Source organism: Triturus cristatus, chromosome 4_1, assembly GCF_964204655.1.
Source record: "Triturus cristatus chromosome 4_1, aTriCri1.1, whole genome shotgun sequence".
NCBI classification, from domain to species: domain Eukaryota; kingdom Metazoa; phylum Chordata; class Amphibia; order Caudata; family Salamandridae; genus Triturus; species Triturus cristatus.
The window spans coordinates 610,117,785-610,132,909 of record NC_140585.1 but is presented as its reverse complement, the minus strand read 5'-3'; the positions used below and the strand labels follow the sequence as shown (position 1 = coordinate 610,132,909).

Sequence of the window (15,125 nt, the reverse complement as noted above, 5' to 3'; positions counted from 1 at the left end):
CTGGGTTGAATATGCTTTCTGGAGTGTATAATGTTCTATAATAATCGGCGAATTGTTCTACTATTTCTGTCGGTTGGTTAAATATTTTACCATCATTTCCCCGGATGCTTGTAATCAGTGTATGGGCTCTATCCTCGGCAACTTTATAGGCAAGGATTTTGCCAATTTTATCTCCACTATCATATTGTGAAATCTTGAATTTATGAATATTAGCGCTACTCTTTTGGATAAATTTATTTTTAGCCTCATTCTTGAGTGAGCAGAGTTTAAGACCAATCTCTGTGATCCCAGGTGAATTTGATCGGAGTGCAGAAGCCAAAATCTCTTCCTGGGTGGCGATTTTGGAGATGATCTGTGTCTTGTGCTTTCTGTGTTCGATATTTTTTCTGATCACGTATGCTTGGGTAAAACCCCCAATACCCGCTTTGCAGGCGTCCCAGACCATAAAACATGGAGCAGAGTCGATATTAATATTCAGGAATTCGATCAGGTGTGATTTGAGCTGTATCACGTATTGTAGGTCTGAGAGTAAGTATCTGGGGAAGGAGAATGGTCTGGGAGGGGTCCTAATATGTGGTGTGGTAATTGCTAGAATTATCGCGTTATGATCCGATGAGATTCGAGGGCATAGGACCATCGTGCTATGTTTTAATAGGTTGTCGCTGATTAATGCCATATCCAGCCTAGAGCAAGATCTGTGTGGTGCCGAATAATACGTATATCCTGGTGTGTTCGGATGTAAATGTCGCCAAGCATCCTTTATATTGTGGATACGACAGATATCGGATATGGATGACCTAGTTTTACGCATCCTTTGGAAACTTCCTGGGTTAGTTGAGTCTATTTTGTAGTCCATTATACAGTTGAAGTCCCCCATAATAATGAGTTCTCCGTCCCAATCCAAAAGTTTGATATTCAGTTGATCAAAGATGCTTGGATCGTCTACATAAGAGCCGTATACTACACACAGGATATATGTGTGGTTTTTGAGGCGAAGTTGGGCCACCGCCCATCTTCCGTCTTGACTATGAAAAGTCTGCAATATTTCAGATTTGAATCTTTTGTCTTTAAGGATAGCCACCCCTCTTATAGAGAGCCCAAGAGTAGAGCAAACCAGAATGTGGTAACCCAGTTGTTTAAGTAGTTTTTTGTCCTTGCCAGCAATGTGCGTTTCTGAGAGAAGGACAATGTGTGGATTATGTAACTTGAGTTCTTCTGAAATCAACATTCTCTTGTTCTTGCTATTAAGCCCTGCTACGTTCCAAGACAAGAGCTTTATTTCATACATTTGTGAGTGATTAAAATCTTTAGCCTAAAGACGGGTATCTTAAAGTATTCGTTATTGCTCATATATAAGGGCCAAAGGGCCAAAACTAATGTGTCCTCAAAACATTCTTCCTCAACAGCCTGAGACCAATTTTTACTAATTTTAACCCACCCAGAAACCCCCCCTCCCTCCCCCCACCCTGATTCTCGCCCCCAATGGGGAAGAACCACCCTTGAGTGACAGCTGCCGCTGGAAGGGCAGCGCACAAGACAGGACACCTTAGAGGACCCCCCCCCACACCTCTCTCCAGGAAGAAAAAAAAAAGGGTAACATTGTCAATGTTTCCCTGTGCTTTGCCATGTAGCCTGTGGCGTGTCTATACAAGGCGAGGCACACCAGATGCCGACAAATTTACTAAGGCAATACAGAGTCTAACCCGTGCCAAATCTAGAAATATATGCTTCAGCTTCTTTGACATCGTTGAAGAAGTGGGTGTGGCCGTTTTTGTTAACCTTAAGGCGAGCCGGCTCCTGTAGGAATGCCTGGCCCCTCAAGATTTGATGGGGTCTATCAATTTGAAAAGCATCCAGCGCCTGTCCATTGTTTCTTTGCATAGGTCTGATCGGGCAAAGAATGAAAGCTCCCCTAAGGTTACAGGGGCATTAGGACGAGCTCTCTGCCAGACAGCTTGGCGCAATAGGAAGTTGCCAAAAAAGATTATAAGGGGCCGTGGAAACTGGTTTTCTCTGTTTCTGTTTCTCATAGCCAAAGGCAGGCGATGAGCACGTTGGATTTGTGTATCCCAGTCCCAGTCTGCAAGATCTGGAAAAGGCTTTTGAAACAGCCCCACTAAGTAAGACCTCGGGTCAGACCCCTCAGATCCCTCCGGAATCCCAAAAAGTCTCAGATTGGACCGTCTTTGTCGATTCTCCAAGTCTTCAACTTTTGATTGTAATGCCAGCAGCTGGGTGTCATGTTTCTCTGTTACGGCGGTTATGTTTGAGTTGGCCTCCGCGATTTCAACCACACGTTGCTGGAGTCCCGCGATATCTTGGGTAATCCCACCTAATTTGGAAGCAAGTTCTTGTAGTGAAGTGTGCATTTTACTGTTGTCCTCCCTCAATTGAATATAATGTTCTTTAGCTTCAGCACGTTGATCTCTCAATATCTGTAATATAGTGTCTACTGAGGCGGGATCCGCTGGCGTTTGCCCTAGCCCGGATCTGTTTTTGGAAGAGGCACCTGAGTGTTCCATTTGGTGAGATAGAGGAGGGGCAGAAATGGTAGTAGCAGAGGGACTCTCAGTGGAGGGAGGCAGAGTGTGAAGTATTATCGTGGGAGTCGCAGTTGGGTTAGATGTTGTGTCTGTACTCGCTGGAGAGTCGACCCCAGGTGCTTGAGTCAAAATTAATTCTTGACAAGTTAGCCCAACTGGTGGCGGTTTGGGTGGAGCAGTTAAGGTGTAATTCTCTGCTAGAGCAGGAGTATCCGAAGAGGAAGGCATTACTAATATGGGAGAAGAATCCGAGGGTTCTGAAGCTTCGATTAAGCTGGCCCCTGATAGTCTCTGTGACAAATTCTTGACTAAACCTTTTGCTTCAATCCATTTTCCTAAGGGACTTTTGTCCACATAAGTCTTTTTTGAATCCAAGGTGTTGCTTGCAAGGGGCCGGTTTAATAAGACTGTTTTGCGGCCTCTTTTGGCTCGAGCCTTACTTTTGAATTTGTGGCCTTTCCCTGCTCGAGGTTTTGTTTTGGAGTCACAGGGCCCGTTTGATGGTTTTTCCCCTAGCTCGTCTTCAGACCTAGCCTCGTCCTCTGTACTAACCTCAGCATCGGAACCCTCGAGAGGGTCTTGTTCGGTAATTTCGATGTATTCTGTGTGCACTGTTGTTTCTGAAGAGGCCATGTGTTTATTAAGATTAGCGCTTTTGGTAGGACATGTCTTTGCTACAGGTGGTTGGGGACCTCCAGGCGGAGTAATGGCGATTGCAATAGCAGGCAGTGAGCCTGAAATGGGCAACGCTGAATCTGGACTGTATATGGCTGCTGCAGTTTCTGATGTAGCCCCCGTCTTAGTTTCAGGCTCAGACAATTCGGTCAGGGAATCAGTGAGTATCATGCTGTAATCCGTAGGGGTGTCACGGATTAGGGACTTTCGATGTTTCGGTTGTTCAGCCCCCGGCACGTTGCTGGTTTGCTTGCTGCTGGAAAGTGTCTCTTTAGAAGCGGTGGAGACGTTCTAGGAGATGTGTTCTAAAGTCAAAGGAGATGAGCGACTTGTTTTGCCTATAGCAGCCGCCCCGCTTTTGCCCGGAGGTTTAACCAAATTTGAAGCTGGGTTTCTACTAGACCCCTTAGAGTGAGAGTCAATAAGTAAAGTCGGCGGTCTCAGTACCTGTTTGCTCGTGCTTTCCTTTTCAATCGTTACGTGCTCCGTGGCGGGACAGCCGTTGCTTGTTATCGCAGGAGGTCCATCAATGTCAGCATTGATCGCGGCAATCTGAGGAAGTCCGGATATCGTCGCTCCTGTCTCCCGCACAGCTCCGGCTCCAGCTCCGGCTGGGAGGGCAAGGACTCCGGTCGGGTGCTTGCTATGTCGAGTTATGCGAGATTGGTTTCTCGAGGGCATCTTGCTCGTCCGGAAGGCAGAGGAGAAAGAACAAGAGGCAGTCCGAAAATACAGGCTTAACCAGTTGAGCCCCGAGCTCCGTAGCAGTCCTTGCACGATCTGCCGAAAGAGTCGTGTCGTCCCTGGGAGCTCTAGCATCGGAGAGAGCCTCTGTGTTTCCCGTAGCTGTGTAGCAGTGTTGCGGTGTCCACGGATACAAGATTTGGAAGTTTGAGAGCGTTCTGCGTTTAGTTCTTGGATTTTGTATACGTTAAACCGGGTGAGAGCATACTCGGTTGAAAGTTACAGGCGTTTTCGATGAAAGAGGAGAGAAAATGGGGGAGAGCCTCTTAGTGTGCTGCTAGGCACAGGTCCTCACTCCGCCATCTTGGATCTGTTGAATGGGTCTCTCCTAGCATCTCTCTACCACATTATCCTTGACTTGGTGTCTCCGCACCAAAACACATTCAAATGTGGTTTGGTAAGCTATGAGTACATGGAATAAAGTTCAATCAATGCATGCAGTGAGGAAAGGAGATAAACTATAACTACTTCGTGTACAGATTTTGACACTGTAAGAGTGGGGGGGAAGGGTTCTCTGAGATAAGCCACACATTTACTAGAATTTAAGATGCTGCTGCCTTTTTGGTCTCAGCTTCCTGGAAATGAAAGATTGTTAGCTAGTGTCTCTTGCCTACTCTGTCCTCTGAAGAAATGTGTTTCCTCTCTCACTGATAGAAAATAATGAGTCAGCAGAACCGCAATCGGTTAAATTTCTGTAAAGCAGGTGCAAGCCTCGCTCCCCAAATGTATCAAGGTTTCTACAGACCAATCACCTCTTGCCCATGACTCTCCCAAGCCATGTCTTTGTCTGAAGCTCAGACAAACAATACTTCTTGTATACTATTCAATGCTAAATGCACATCTTACACTTGCTGTTAAAGACGTTACTCTTGTAAGTAGACCACTTAAATATACTGGAAGAAAAAAGGAATTCTAGCTTATCTGGATTGCCTCTCCTGTGGATCTGTCTGAGAGAAGAACGCTGAACTTTCTGAAGACTGGTTAAAATGCGCCTCTGTACTTCAGTCCAAATAAATAAGCTTTAAGTATCTTTGAGGCACCAACCCCTGGTCCTTTGTGCGGGAGATTTAAGACCTAAAACCACTTTGAGTGAATGAATAAGAAAGTTGTTATATCCTGACTTTAGTAAATGCAGTGCTATTTACCACCAATGGAATGTTACTTTGATGATGCTGTTTAGAATGTTATGATTCAGTCTGAGACGACACAGTTGAGTGGGCTGAGCAGCTTGATGGCTGCTCCTGGTGGGGTCTCTTTATCATCTTGTAACTATCCTGAATAAAACTTCTCTGCTCAACAGCTACCTGCGTGACTCACTCAATTGACTCTGAAAGCCTGAGAGGAGAGCTGTCTTGTGAATGAGTTCTAAACTATGTGGCAACATTACAGGCAGAAAAATATTGGTAATATGCATGCCCATAAAGAGTTCTCAAAAGAGGCGAGAATTGGCCCAAGCTATAATTTACAGCTCACCCACACTTCCTGTCAATCACAAACACCGATGTTCACATGGACATGGCGACATGAAGCCTTACCTGGCAGAGGGCCTACTTGGCACAAACAGAACTCCACATGCGAAAGAAACTACCTGATGACACACGTACAACTTCATCCTCTTTCAACCCTGGTGTAAGCAGGCACCCAGCCACCAATGCATTTTGCAAATGCTCAGGCTGAAAAAATGTTGCAACAGAAAGAAAGTAATAAAAAGATACGAGTGTTTCTTCACAGGTGTCTGAAAGATGCCCTCTCCAAAATGTATTCTAGATGAAAAAACAGTTTCCTTTCCTGGCCATTGTGTGAGCCTCATGTATGGAACACCTGGGTCGTGGGACACTTTGGTTGACTGCAACCCGGTTCAAATATCGAAAAACCTAGACTTAATCTTCAAAAACTCTTGAGGCACAAGGGACCTTGGTTTACTGCAATTAATGTTTAATATGCAGAGTAAATAAACAATCGAAACAGAAAAACAAATAAGGAAAGAAAAAGAGAAAGAAAGAAAAGGATAAAAAGAACAAATGAAAGACAGAACAAAAGGAAAAAATAACAAAAACGTTTAATCACAATAAGCGTATTGTTTTGAATCTGCTGCTTGTGTATCAAAAACGTTTTTTTGCAAACTGTAAAACATCAGAGCAATCCACACAAACAAAGTTCTGAATGGCCTACATTTTGATTACACACCCAGTTAAAAAGTAGTTGTAGATGCTTCTTCAGAGAAAGGAGAATTGGGGAGAGATTATTACCCTTTATGTGTATGAAAAATGATCTTATCAGCACTTAATAGGTGACATGATCAGACTAAAAACTGTGAAGAAAGGCACGTGAAAAACAATAATGACTAAAAGAAAGAGTTCTAATCACCGTCAAAGAACACGAATATTACGGAGTGGATATTCATATACTTCAGGTGTGGTACCTGTAGGCGGGGAATCCGGCAGTGCCCAATGGGCTCATCTGACCAGTCAGTGTGTGGGGCTGATGTTTTTTTACTCTTTGTGGGCCTGTTTTATGGTCTGTTGGGCAGGTTTACTGTTGATTTCCCGGATAATAAAACAAACACTGCCTGTAGCAAGTTCAAATCCATGCAGTCATCCACACCTTGCAAAACACTTATACAGCGTATCTTTAAGTTAAAAATGTCTCTGATTTGCACACATGGGTCATTGTTTTAGCCATGTAACTCACTAATGGGGACCACTTTTATTTTGGTGCCTCGGGGGCATTTTCTGTCCCATTTGACCTTGACTGTATGCCCCTTCATTATTAGTCAGTGCTACAAATTTTTCTGAAATGTGAATAAGAACGAGGACCATTGCGACATTAATATGGGGACAAGTATAACACTTCTTTAATGTTATGTTTTTATTTTTAATCTTCCTCACTGGTATATTTGAATAATTTTTAGAAAATGGAAAATAACTGCATTACATAGTATGATTTCTCCTTCACATATATTAATTATGTTCTTATGATTTAACAATAGTTATAGCGACAAACAGGGGTTAGCAAAACACACTTTAAGGAGGTTTAATAGAAAAATTAGTTTGTAAACTTGTGACAATCCTGAGGCTCATTTGTGATTCTTTGAAAAACCATTAAAAGGGGTAGATTATAAATCTAAAAATAAATGTACTTAGCACATTCTTAGCTCGGAAGGCCACAGATTGTTGTGTGGCTTATTGATCTACAAATGCTTTAGGTTAATTACCGATCTGTTCTGTGTTGGGTCTGTTCCTATTTCTTATTGAAAGTGACAGGATCAAAGTCAAAGTCAAAGATAGCTTTATTCGATTTCAATTATTAAAACCATAAAAGCACATTGAAAATACATACATAAAAAAACAATAATTAGAATCTAGATACATCAAAATCTGAGTACTACATAATAGGGAAAACCTAAAACTGGGAAGGCAATATTTAATTCATAGTGGATCTACATCGGATTGCACATTTTAAAAATTTTGATACAGCACTAATGGTCAATTCATCTTCTAGAAGCAGCAGCTTTACATAAGCAAGTTTACACTGTCTTAGGCCCCAAGTCTTTAGAAGTGGAATCAAAAATCTCTTTCTTCCCCAGGCATAATATTTACAAAATAAAACACAATGTATTGTTGTTTGCGTGGAGAGGTTATCACAGGGGCATTTAATTAAACTTGATGACCAATCATTATTTTCCGGGAAGGTTAACATCCTAAAAAAAGAACCAGTTCTAAGTCGAGCTAACAGCATCCTCGTATAACAAGAGAACTCAGGAGATAAGTAAAGCTGCATGCCAGAACCCTGGAATATTAGATGATGATGTGATACAGATGTCTTGTTCCTCTCCTCAAGCCACCGTTTGGACTCCAAAAATTCAAGACAACATTTTTTGAAGGCCTTTCTGGAGATCAAGGATAGCGAGGATGGTGTATTGAAATATTCTGCACACCCCATATTAGTCAGGAATTCCTTTATAAATGAAATCTATTTGATATCTTTCGATCTCTCTAATCTCATGCAGTCTAACAAGATGGCTCTATTGTAGATGGTTGCCTCAGAAGTCCATATCTTATGCCATAGCAATAAAGGGCTGATTTTTATTAAATCCGATATATAGACCAGATCAAGTTCTCTATGGCAAATGTATATGGAGGTCGAAATAGGTACCGCTAGGAGATAGCACAGGAAAGAATTTTCTTTAACTTGTATTTCCCGGCAGTCAGTCGTGCCCCAAATACCAGCCCCATAAATAGCAGTTGAGACACATTTAGACTTATAAATCTCCAAAAGGATACGTACAGGCCTACCCCCCAATTTATTTGCGAATTGTTTTAATGCACCTAGCGCGCGAGCAAAAGCAAGATTCCTTGTATTGACCGCTGATTTCCAAGTTCCCATTTTATTAAAAACAATCCCTAAATATGAAAAAGTACTTGTTAGACCTATCTTAGACTTTTGAATAAAAATGTCACAAGAAAGATTTTTCTTTGATGAGCAGCACATGGTAAAGGTTTTCCCAATATTAATTTTTAAACCCCTGGAACTCATATATGTTGAGAAACTAGTTACTGCCTTTTGGAGGCCCAGTTGGGTTCTAGCCATGATAACCGCATCATCAGCATAAAGTAAAATGGGGACTGCCGCTCCATCGATTTGTGGATAATCTACATCTAAATCCAATAAAAAGTCCGGCACGCCATTTATATATAAATTAAAAAGAAAAGGTGCCAATATGCAACCCTGGCGAACGCCTTTCATTATTGGAAATTTGCTGGTACATTCTCCTCTTTTTCCATATCGTACCTTTGCCCCTGCCCCTCTATAAAGTTTTTTAAAAAAATTAAGGATTATTTGATCTTTGCCAAACCCACTTAAAGTGGTCCATAAGACTTCGTGGCTTAGGCAGTCGAATGCTGAGCTAAGATCAACAAAAGTCATAAAAAGATTACCCTTTTTAGCTGCCATATATTTGCCAGTTATTAAGGCTCAATTGAGGCCTTGTTCAATAGTTCCCAAACCTGCCTTAAAACCGTACTGAAATTTTGATAAAATACCATTATCCTCCGCCCATAATTGCAACCTATTTAGAATGATTCTACCAGCCACCTTCATAAGTGAGTCAAGAAGCGAAATTGGCCTATAACATTTGGGATCATTACGGTCTCCCTTCTTAAAAATAGGCACTACGATCGCCTCCTGCCAGGTAAGTGGGAATCCTTTTTTATTAAAACTATTTAATACAATGGTAAGCAATGGGGCCCATAGAGAAATATTATCTTTGTAAATGTCTATAGGGATCCCATCAGGCCCTGAAGCTTTATTTTTTGAGCTTGCCAGCAATGCTTCTTCCACCTCAGTAGAAGAAAAGAAGATCCCTAAGGGGAACAAGGAAGGCAAAATAGGCTCACTATCAACCTTTTGGAGTTGGAAATTGCGATCCAAGGGAGGCAAGTCATCTTTTTTTATAGAGCTCAGTAAAGTGGTCGATCCATACCGAATCTTCAATAGCAAGCTCTATCAAATCAGTTTTCCTCTCATTGAAAAAAGGAGCATTTATTGCTCTCCAGAAAGCAGTATTGTCTTTCAAAGCACTAGCCTGGACTAGAGCAGTCCAGGCATTCTCTTTCAGCTCCCTTTTCCGCTTTAGTAATAAGGATCTATAGGTTGCTCTGGCGATTCTAATTTCTTGTAAGTTTTTGGGAATTTTTTTTAAAACCTGTTTTAAACTAGTATGGGCTTTAGAACATTCTGAATTAAACCAGCCCTCTGCCTTGGGTTTCGCCCCATCCCGCGGAGTTCCTGTTAATTTGCTGCCAATGAGAGATGTAATCCTCATAAAGGCATCAATAACAGCATCTGGATCAGGCGTATCATCTAAACATATCATAAAATCGTTGAACTGATCTGCAATCAAAGTATGCATGATTTTTTTTGAATCCACCTTATTCCATTTTATCGCGTAGCCATTTGTTCTTGACAATGAAATAACATGACGATATAAATTGTCGGCTACGCTAGGCACGAGCCTAGAATTCAGATCAAAATCAAAATCAAAGATCGAACTAATTGGAAAATGATCACTGATCGCGATGTCCAATGTTTTAAACATCGTGACATTGCGATGGTGGCTAGAAGTAATTAGTGTAAAATCAATAACGGACAACAAACCACGCCCGTTAAAAGTGGGTTCAAAGTCAACCTGAGGATTACAAAAGTCATTTACGAAACCCAGATTCCAGTCGGAAAGTAAGCTATTAAGCAAGTTTCCCGTCGTTGAATGCTCAAAGTGGGTACAAGGTTCGCCAATTAAATTTACCACTCCACATGTACCCAGATTGTTGTAAGGGCATAAGTGGCAATTAAAGTCACCTGTCCATATAATACACGGATCATTATATTCTTTTTCTATCTCGTTGAGTAAGCAATTCATTAGATCTTTTAAGACTTCTTTCTGATCCTCCTTGGGTATGTTATTATATAAATTTACTAAAATGATGGAACAATTTCCTTTCCCTTTTAAAAAAAGTAGCTGAAAGGCATTATGACCCCCAATGGAATGAAGTTTTATATTCAAATTGACAGCGTTTGAGATATAAGTACAAAGCCCCCCAGAGCATCTACCCCTTCTAGACTGAGTGGCTGTAGTAAAGTAAGTACGATAGCCAGCAATATGAGTTTCGACCTGGTCCCAACATTCCTGAAAACAAATAATATCGTATCTTTCAACGAGGTCACAGAAAATAGGATCATTTAGCTTATTAGATAACCCCGCTATGTTCCAGGACAAAAGGGACAACTTTCTTTTATAAACAGGTTCAGATCTTTCCAAAGCATGCGACTTTAAAACGGGAACCTCTAGTACTCTATTATCCCTCACGGTGAAATTGTGAGGTTGTAAGGGGACCGATTCACCGTCTTGTACAGCCTCAGGGTCATTAGAAGCTACAATTTCTGGAGTGACCAGTTCCTCAGGTATAAACCGAGGAACAGTTTGAATATTTATTAACTCTTTGCCCCCGGCAATATGGGTGTCCCTTGAATGGCCATAGTCAAGAGAGTTACATTCTTTCTTTGGTTTGTTAGGTTCACCGCAGGAATCATGCTTGGCCTCACCAATCGGACGGAGTCAATCAACCGTCTCCAGGCAACTGTATCTATTGGTGGTCGTTATTCCTCGCCAAAAATCCCCGGTTTCCATTTCCCTATTTAGTTGCCTTCTCCACCCTCTGGCATCTCCTCCTTTCTCTTGGTGACCTACTTTACCCCTGCTACGGTCATAATCTGGATAGAGGGGGGACCTGGGGGTGTAAAAGAAAGAAAGTTTCTTAGTTCCAATAACCTCATTACTTTTATGGGTATCCCAGGAGCAGATATAATCAACCGTAGCCGGGTCCTCAAAATTGACCAAAACACAATCACCCTGAATTGTTTTTCTACCAGAACCCACCCAAGGTGCCCTACGTACCATTAAAATCTTACTCATTCTGTTTGGAGGCAAAGGACGGTTTAAATTGAGCCAATGTTGTACCTTATTTTTTAATGACCCAGTGGACTCCTCTATGTCCTCCTTCAGTTTAGGAACCCCGGTCAGAACCACCAAATAAGGGGTTACTTCCGGGGGTAAATTAATAGCTAATTTCCCTGATTGAGGTGCATTTTTATAATCCTGATTTTTATTTGCCTCCAGCAAGTTGTTTGTAACAGGATTAATAATATTCTCTATAGGGTTATTCTGAGAGAGAGTCAAATCCATTATGATTTCATTCTCATTAGTAACTAATGGATTTGTTGTTGTAGGGCCCATAGGATTATTTTGATAAGTTAAGTTCTTATTCGCCACCTTTGTTACCTTGGAGCTAGTCAGGTCTTTAGAATAAACGGTCAATTCAGTTAGTTGTTTTTCGATCAGACTCAGTCTATTTTCTAGGGGTAAAATATATTTTTTTAAAAGCTCACTCATGTGATTAAAAATTATTTTATAATCAGCCTCAGTAACCTTAGAATTTACTGATGGGCTAGAAGCAACCTCTGCATTATCCAGTTCAGGAGTCATACTGTTCGCATGTGAATGTGCGGAAGTACGACTATCTTTTGACAGTCGGTCTAGTTGTTCCCCGTTACTCAGTGATACCACATTTGGCCCTTTTTCTTCAAGTACCGGATTTTTCAGCCTGTGGTTGGTCTTCTTAGCGTTTTTTGGTTTTCCTTTAATTCTTGTTTTTTTTTGAGTGGCGCCCTCTCTCATATCCCTCATTTGTCTAGATGTTACATCTTCTACAGTTTGGACTGAATCTGGGGCCAAAGACCTCTCCAGATGCGAGTCTAAGATACAATCAGAGGGAGATGGGGATAGGTCTACCACGTTTGGAATGCTATGAAAGTCCGCATGGACTAAGATAGGGACTAATTGCTTATTATGATGGTCTGGAGTTTTAGCTGTTGCGAGGTGTCCCAAAGATGAACGTTTTGCTAAAATAAGGTCTTGGGACGCTCTCCGTTCCATGAGAGCAATTCCCTGATCGATAACTGAGTTCGCCCTCACAATAAAATTATCCAAGGGACCAGTTATATTGTGTACGTCCGTAGCCACTTTGTTCCTAGATCCTCGTGTAGCCGCCATTTACAGATCAAAATTAATCTACTGCAAATTGCTACTTGAATACAAAAATAGGTTATAAACAGGGACTTACACACATTGATAAATGTTAGAGGGTGGGCCCGGTCCGGTCCTGCTCGGTCTGTAACGGGCTGAAACGGGCCCGCCCTTGGCCAGGGCTTCGCCCGGCGTGCGTCCCGCGCAGCGGCACTAAAGACTGAACATATAGTGTAGAGAAACGAAATGGGGGAGTGTCCGGGAAGAGGCAGCAGCTGTTGACGATGTTCACGCTGCAAGCGCCTCGCAGTCCCTCACGCCCTGCTCCAAGATCCACAAGGTTGGCTGAGAAACAAAGTTCCACAAGTTTTGAGCACGAGCAGCACCCGCGAAGCGGGGGCCGCGAGTCGTGGTTTTAAAGGCAGAGAGGTAGGCAGGCAATCAGAAGGGGAGTGTCCGGGAAGAGGCAGCAGCTGTTGACGATGTTCACGCTGCAAGCGCCTCGCAGTCCCTCACGCCCTGTTCCAAGATCCACAAGGTTGGCTGAGAAACAAAGTTCCACAAGTTTTGAGCACGAGCGGCTCCCGCGAAGCGGGGGCCGCGAGTCGTGGTTTTGAAGGCAGAGAGGTAGGCAGGCAATCAGAAGGGGAGTGTCCGGGAAGAGGCAGCAGCTGTTGACGATGTTCACGCTGCAAGCGCCTCGCAGTCCCTCACGCCCTGTTCCAAGATCCACAATGTTAGCTGAGAAACAAAGTTCCACAAGTTTTGAGCACGAGCGGCACAGTGACAGGATCGTTAAATGATTGATTTTAGTGGAAACAAAACAATAACTTCACTAAAGAGGTTGGGTGAAGTGCAAACCATTTTTTATTTCCCAAAGTTGGGAGGTTTTTGGCCTTCCTCCAAATTTGTTTGAGGGCAAGTGATTTTCCTGAAAGGTTTTTGCAGGGTAATGTTTCCCCCCCAAAAAAGGTTTTTATAGGAACATTTTGCTGCATTTCTCTAATACCACTTTAGTATATTTTTATCCACTTCAGAAAAGGCTATTACATTCATAGAAAAGGCAACATTTTAGAAAAAGCTTACATAACTTTGCCGGCACCTGATGTTCATGTATGCATAAGTTTGACTGATGTTGACACTGATAGCTCTTTGACCTCGGTAAAATATAATACCTAGTCACATGTTAATAGAGTCTCTTAGAGTAGCATACCATAAGCAATTTTAGCAGGTATTGGCAATTTCAAAAGTTCTGGCCTGAAAGGAATATTGTATAGTAATGTGAAGCATTATAATTAAACAGATTGGGACTAGATATTTACTTGTGTAGAAGCAAAGTACTGTAAAATAATATTGGTGCAGGTTAAATGGTCAGTTGACAACTGTCAAGCCAGACCTAGAACTCCACATAGGTTAATTACTGCCCTGCTCCCCTCTATGCTGCTGCCAGAGAAAAACACCAACAATTATCTAGTGGTGTGTGTGCCCCTGTAAATTCAAGCTCGGGCATCTGGATAAACAAAATTATCACAACTTTGTGGAGGGCAAGCACTTTTTTTGTGGAAGCACACAACTTCTTCCCAATCAAAGCATGCACTCCAGGCTCCCAACATGTGGCTGAGGTCAAAGGCCCTCTGTAGTAATTCTCACAGAATTGTCTGGTGGCAGCTGTGCTTTCAAGTCAGATCTTAAAATAGATGCATTATAGATAATGTTTATTTAATTCGTTTGTGTAAAATATCAGAAGCAAATAGACAAGATGATTTTTTTATTTTAAAGAAAAAGAAGACTTGAAGGATAAGATAATGTTGAATTTTATCTGCCAATAATGTTATGCGAGCACGAATGTTGACACATCAGCAATCCAATAATGAATTCTCATTTTGCTCTCACAAAAAAAACTATTATGGAACAGACCATTGCAAATGCATTGAAAGCATTCCCGACTGCATATTGGTACCCAGGTTAGTTTGGGAACAACATTTCCATTTACTTGGGCATTTCAATAAAAATGAGCGAAAACGGGATTTAAAGGAGTCAAACCTGTGGCAGTGCCGAAGTGAGCTGTCTTTGAAGTGAATCTCGGTCGTATATGACATCCTGCAGGCGTTGCTGGGCGAGGCTCAGGCTCTCCTGCGTCTCCCGGAGGGTGTCGAGGAGGCGGTCTCGCTCATCGAGCATGTTCACCATCAGCTGCTCGAAGTGGGAATCCGAGTCCGACCCGCTGCTCTGGGACCCCCTTTGACTCAAGGGGGTGTCCTCGTTTATCGTCGGCATTACTTCACACATCGTGCCTGGAAATGAAAAAGCACACAGAACTGATACACCACTTTCAAGGAATGAGTGACAGAGTTTACGTTTCACAGATATTCCATTTACTGTTCAGGTGCAGTTCATATCGGGGGAGTAACGCAGGTGCGGGGGGTGGGGGCACTCTTCATTGGGCTCTCACTTAGGCTCAGGGGCCCCTTGTGACAGTCTGTAGGGGGGGCCCCCATCATGTGGTTATGCCACGGGTTCATGCTCCTCATCTCTTGGTACATAAGGTGATTGCGAGAGAGCTACTAAACACATTGGTTCCA

The 15,125-nt window shown here is 42.4% G+C and overlaps 1 protein-coding gene across 2 annotated transcripts in view; it reads right to left on the bottom strand.

Moving 5' to 3' along the window:
- The window catches only part of PPFIA2 (PPFI scaffold protein A2), a 1,995,062-nt gene that overhangs the window by 1,786,269 nt on the left and 193,668 nt on the right, over window positions 1–15,125 (bottom strand). For both annotated transcript variants that reach the window (XM_085652973.1, XM_085652974.1), the window contains exon 2: window positions 14,587–14,837. In XM_085652973.1, coding sequence (XP_085509099.1) covers window positions 14,587–14,832 — 246 coding nt within the window. In that variant the 5' untranslated portion in view covers window positions 14,833–14,837. The remainder of the gene's footprint in view (window positions 1–14,586; window positions 14,838–15,125) is intronic.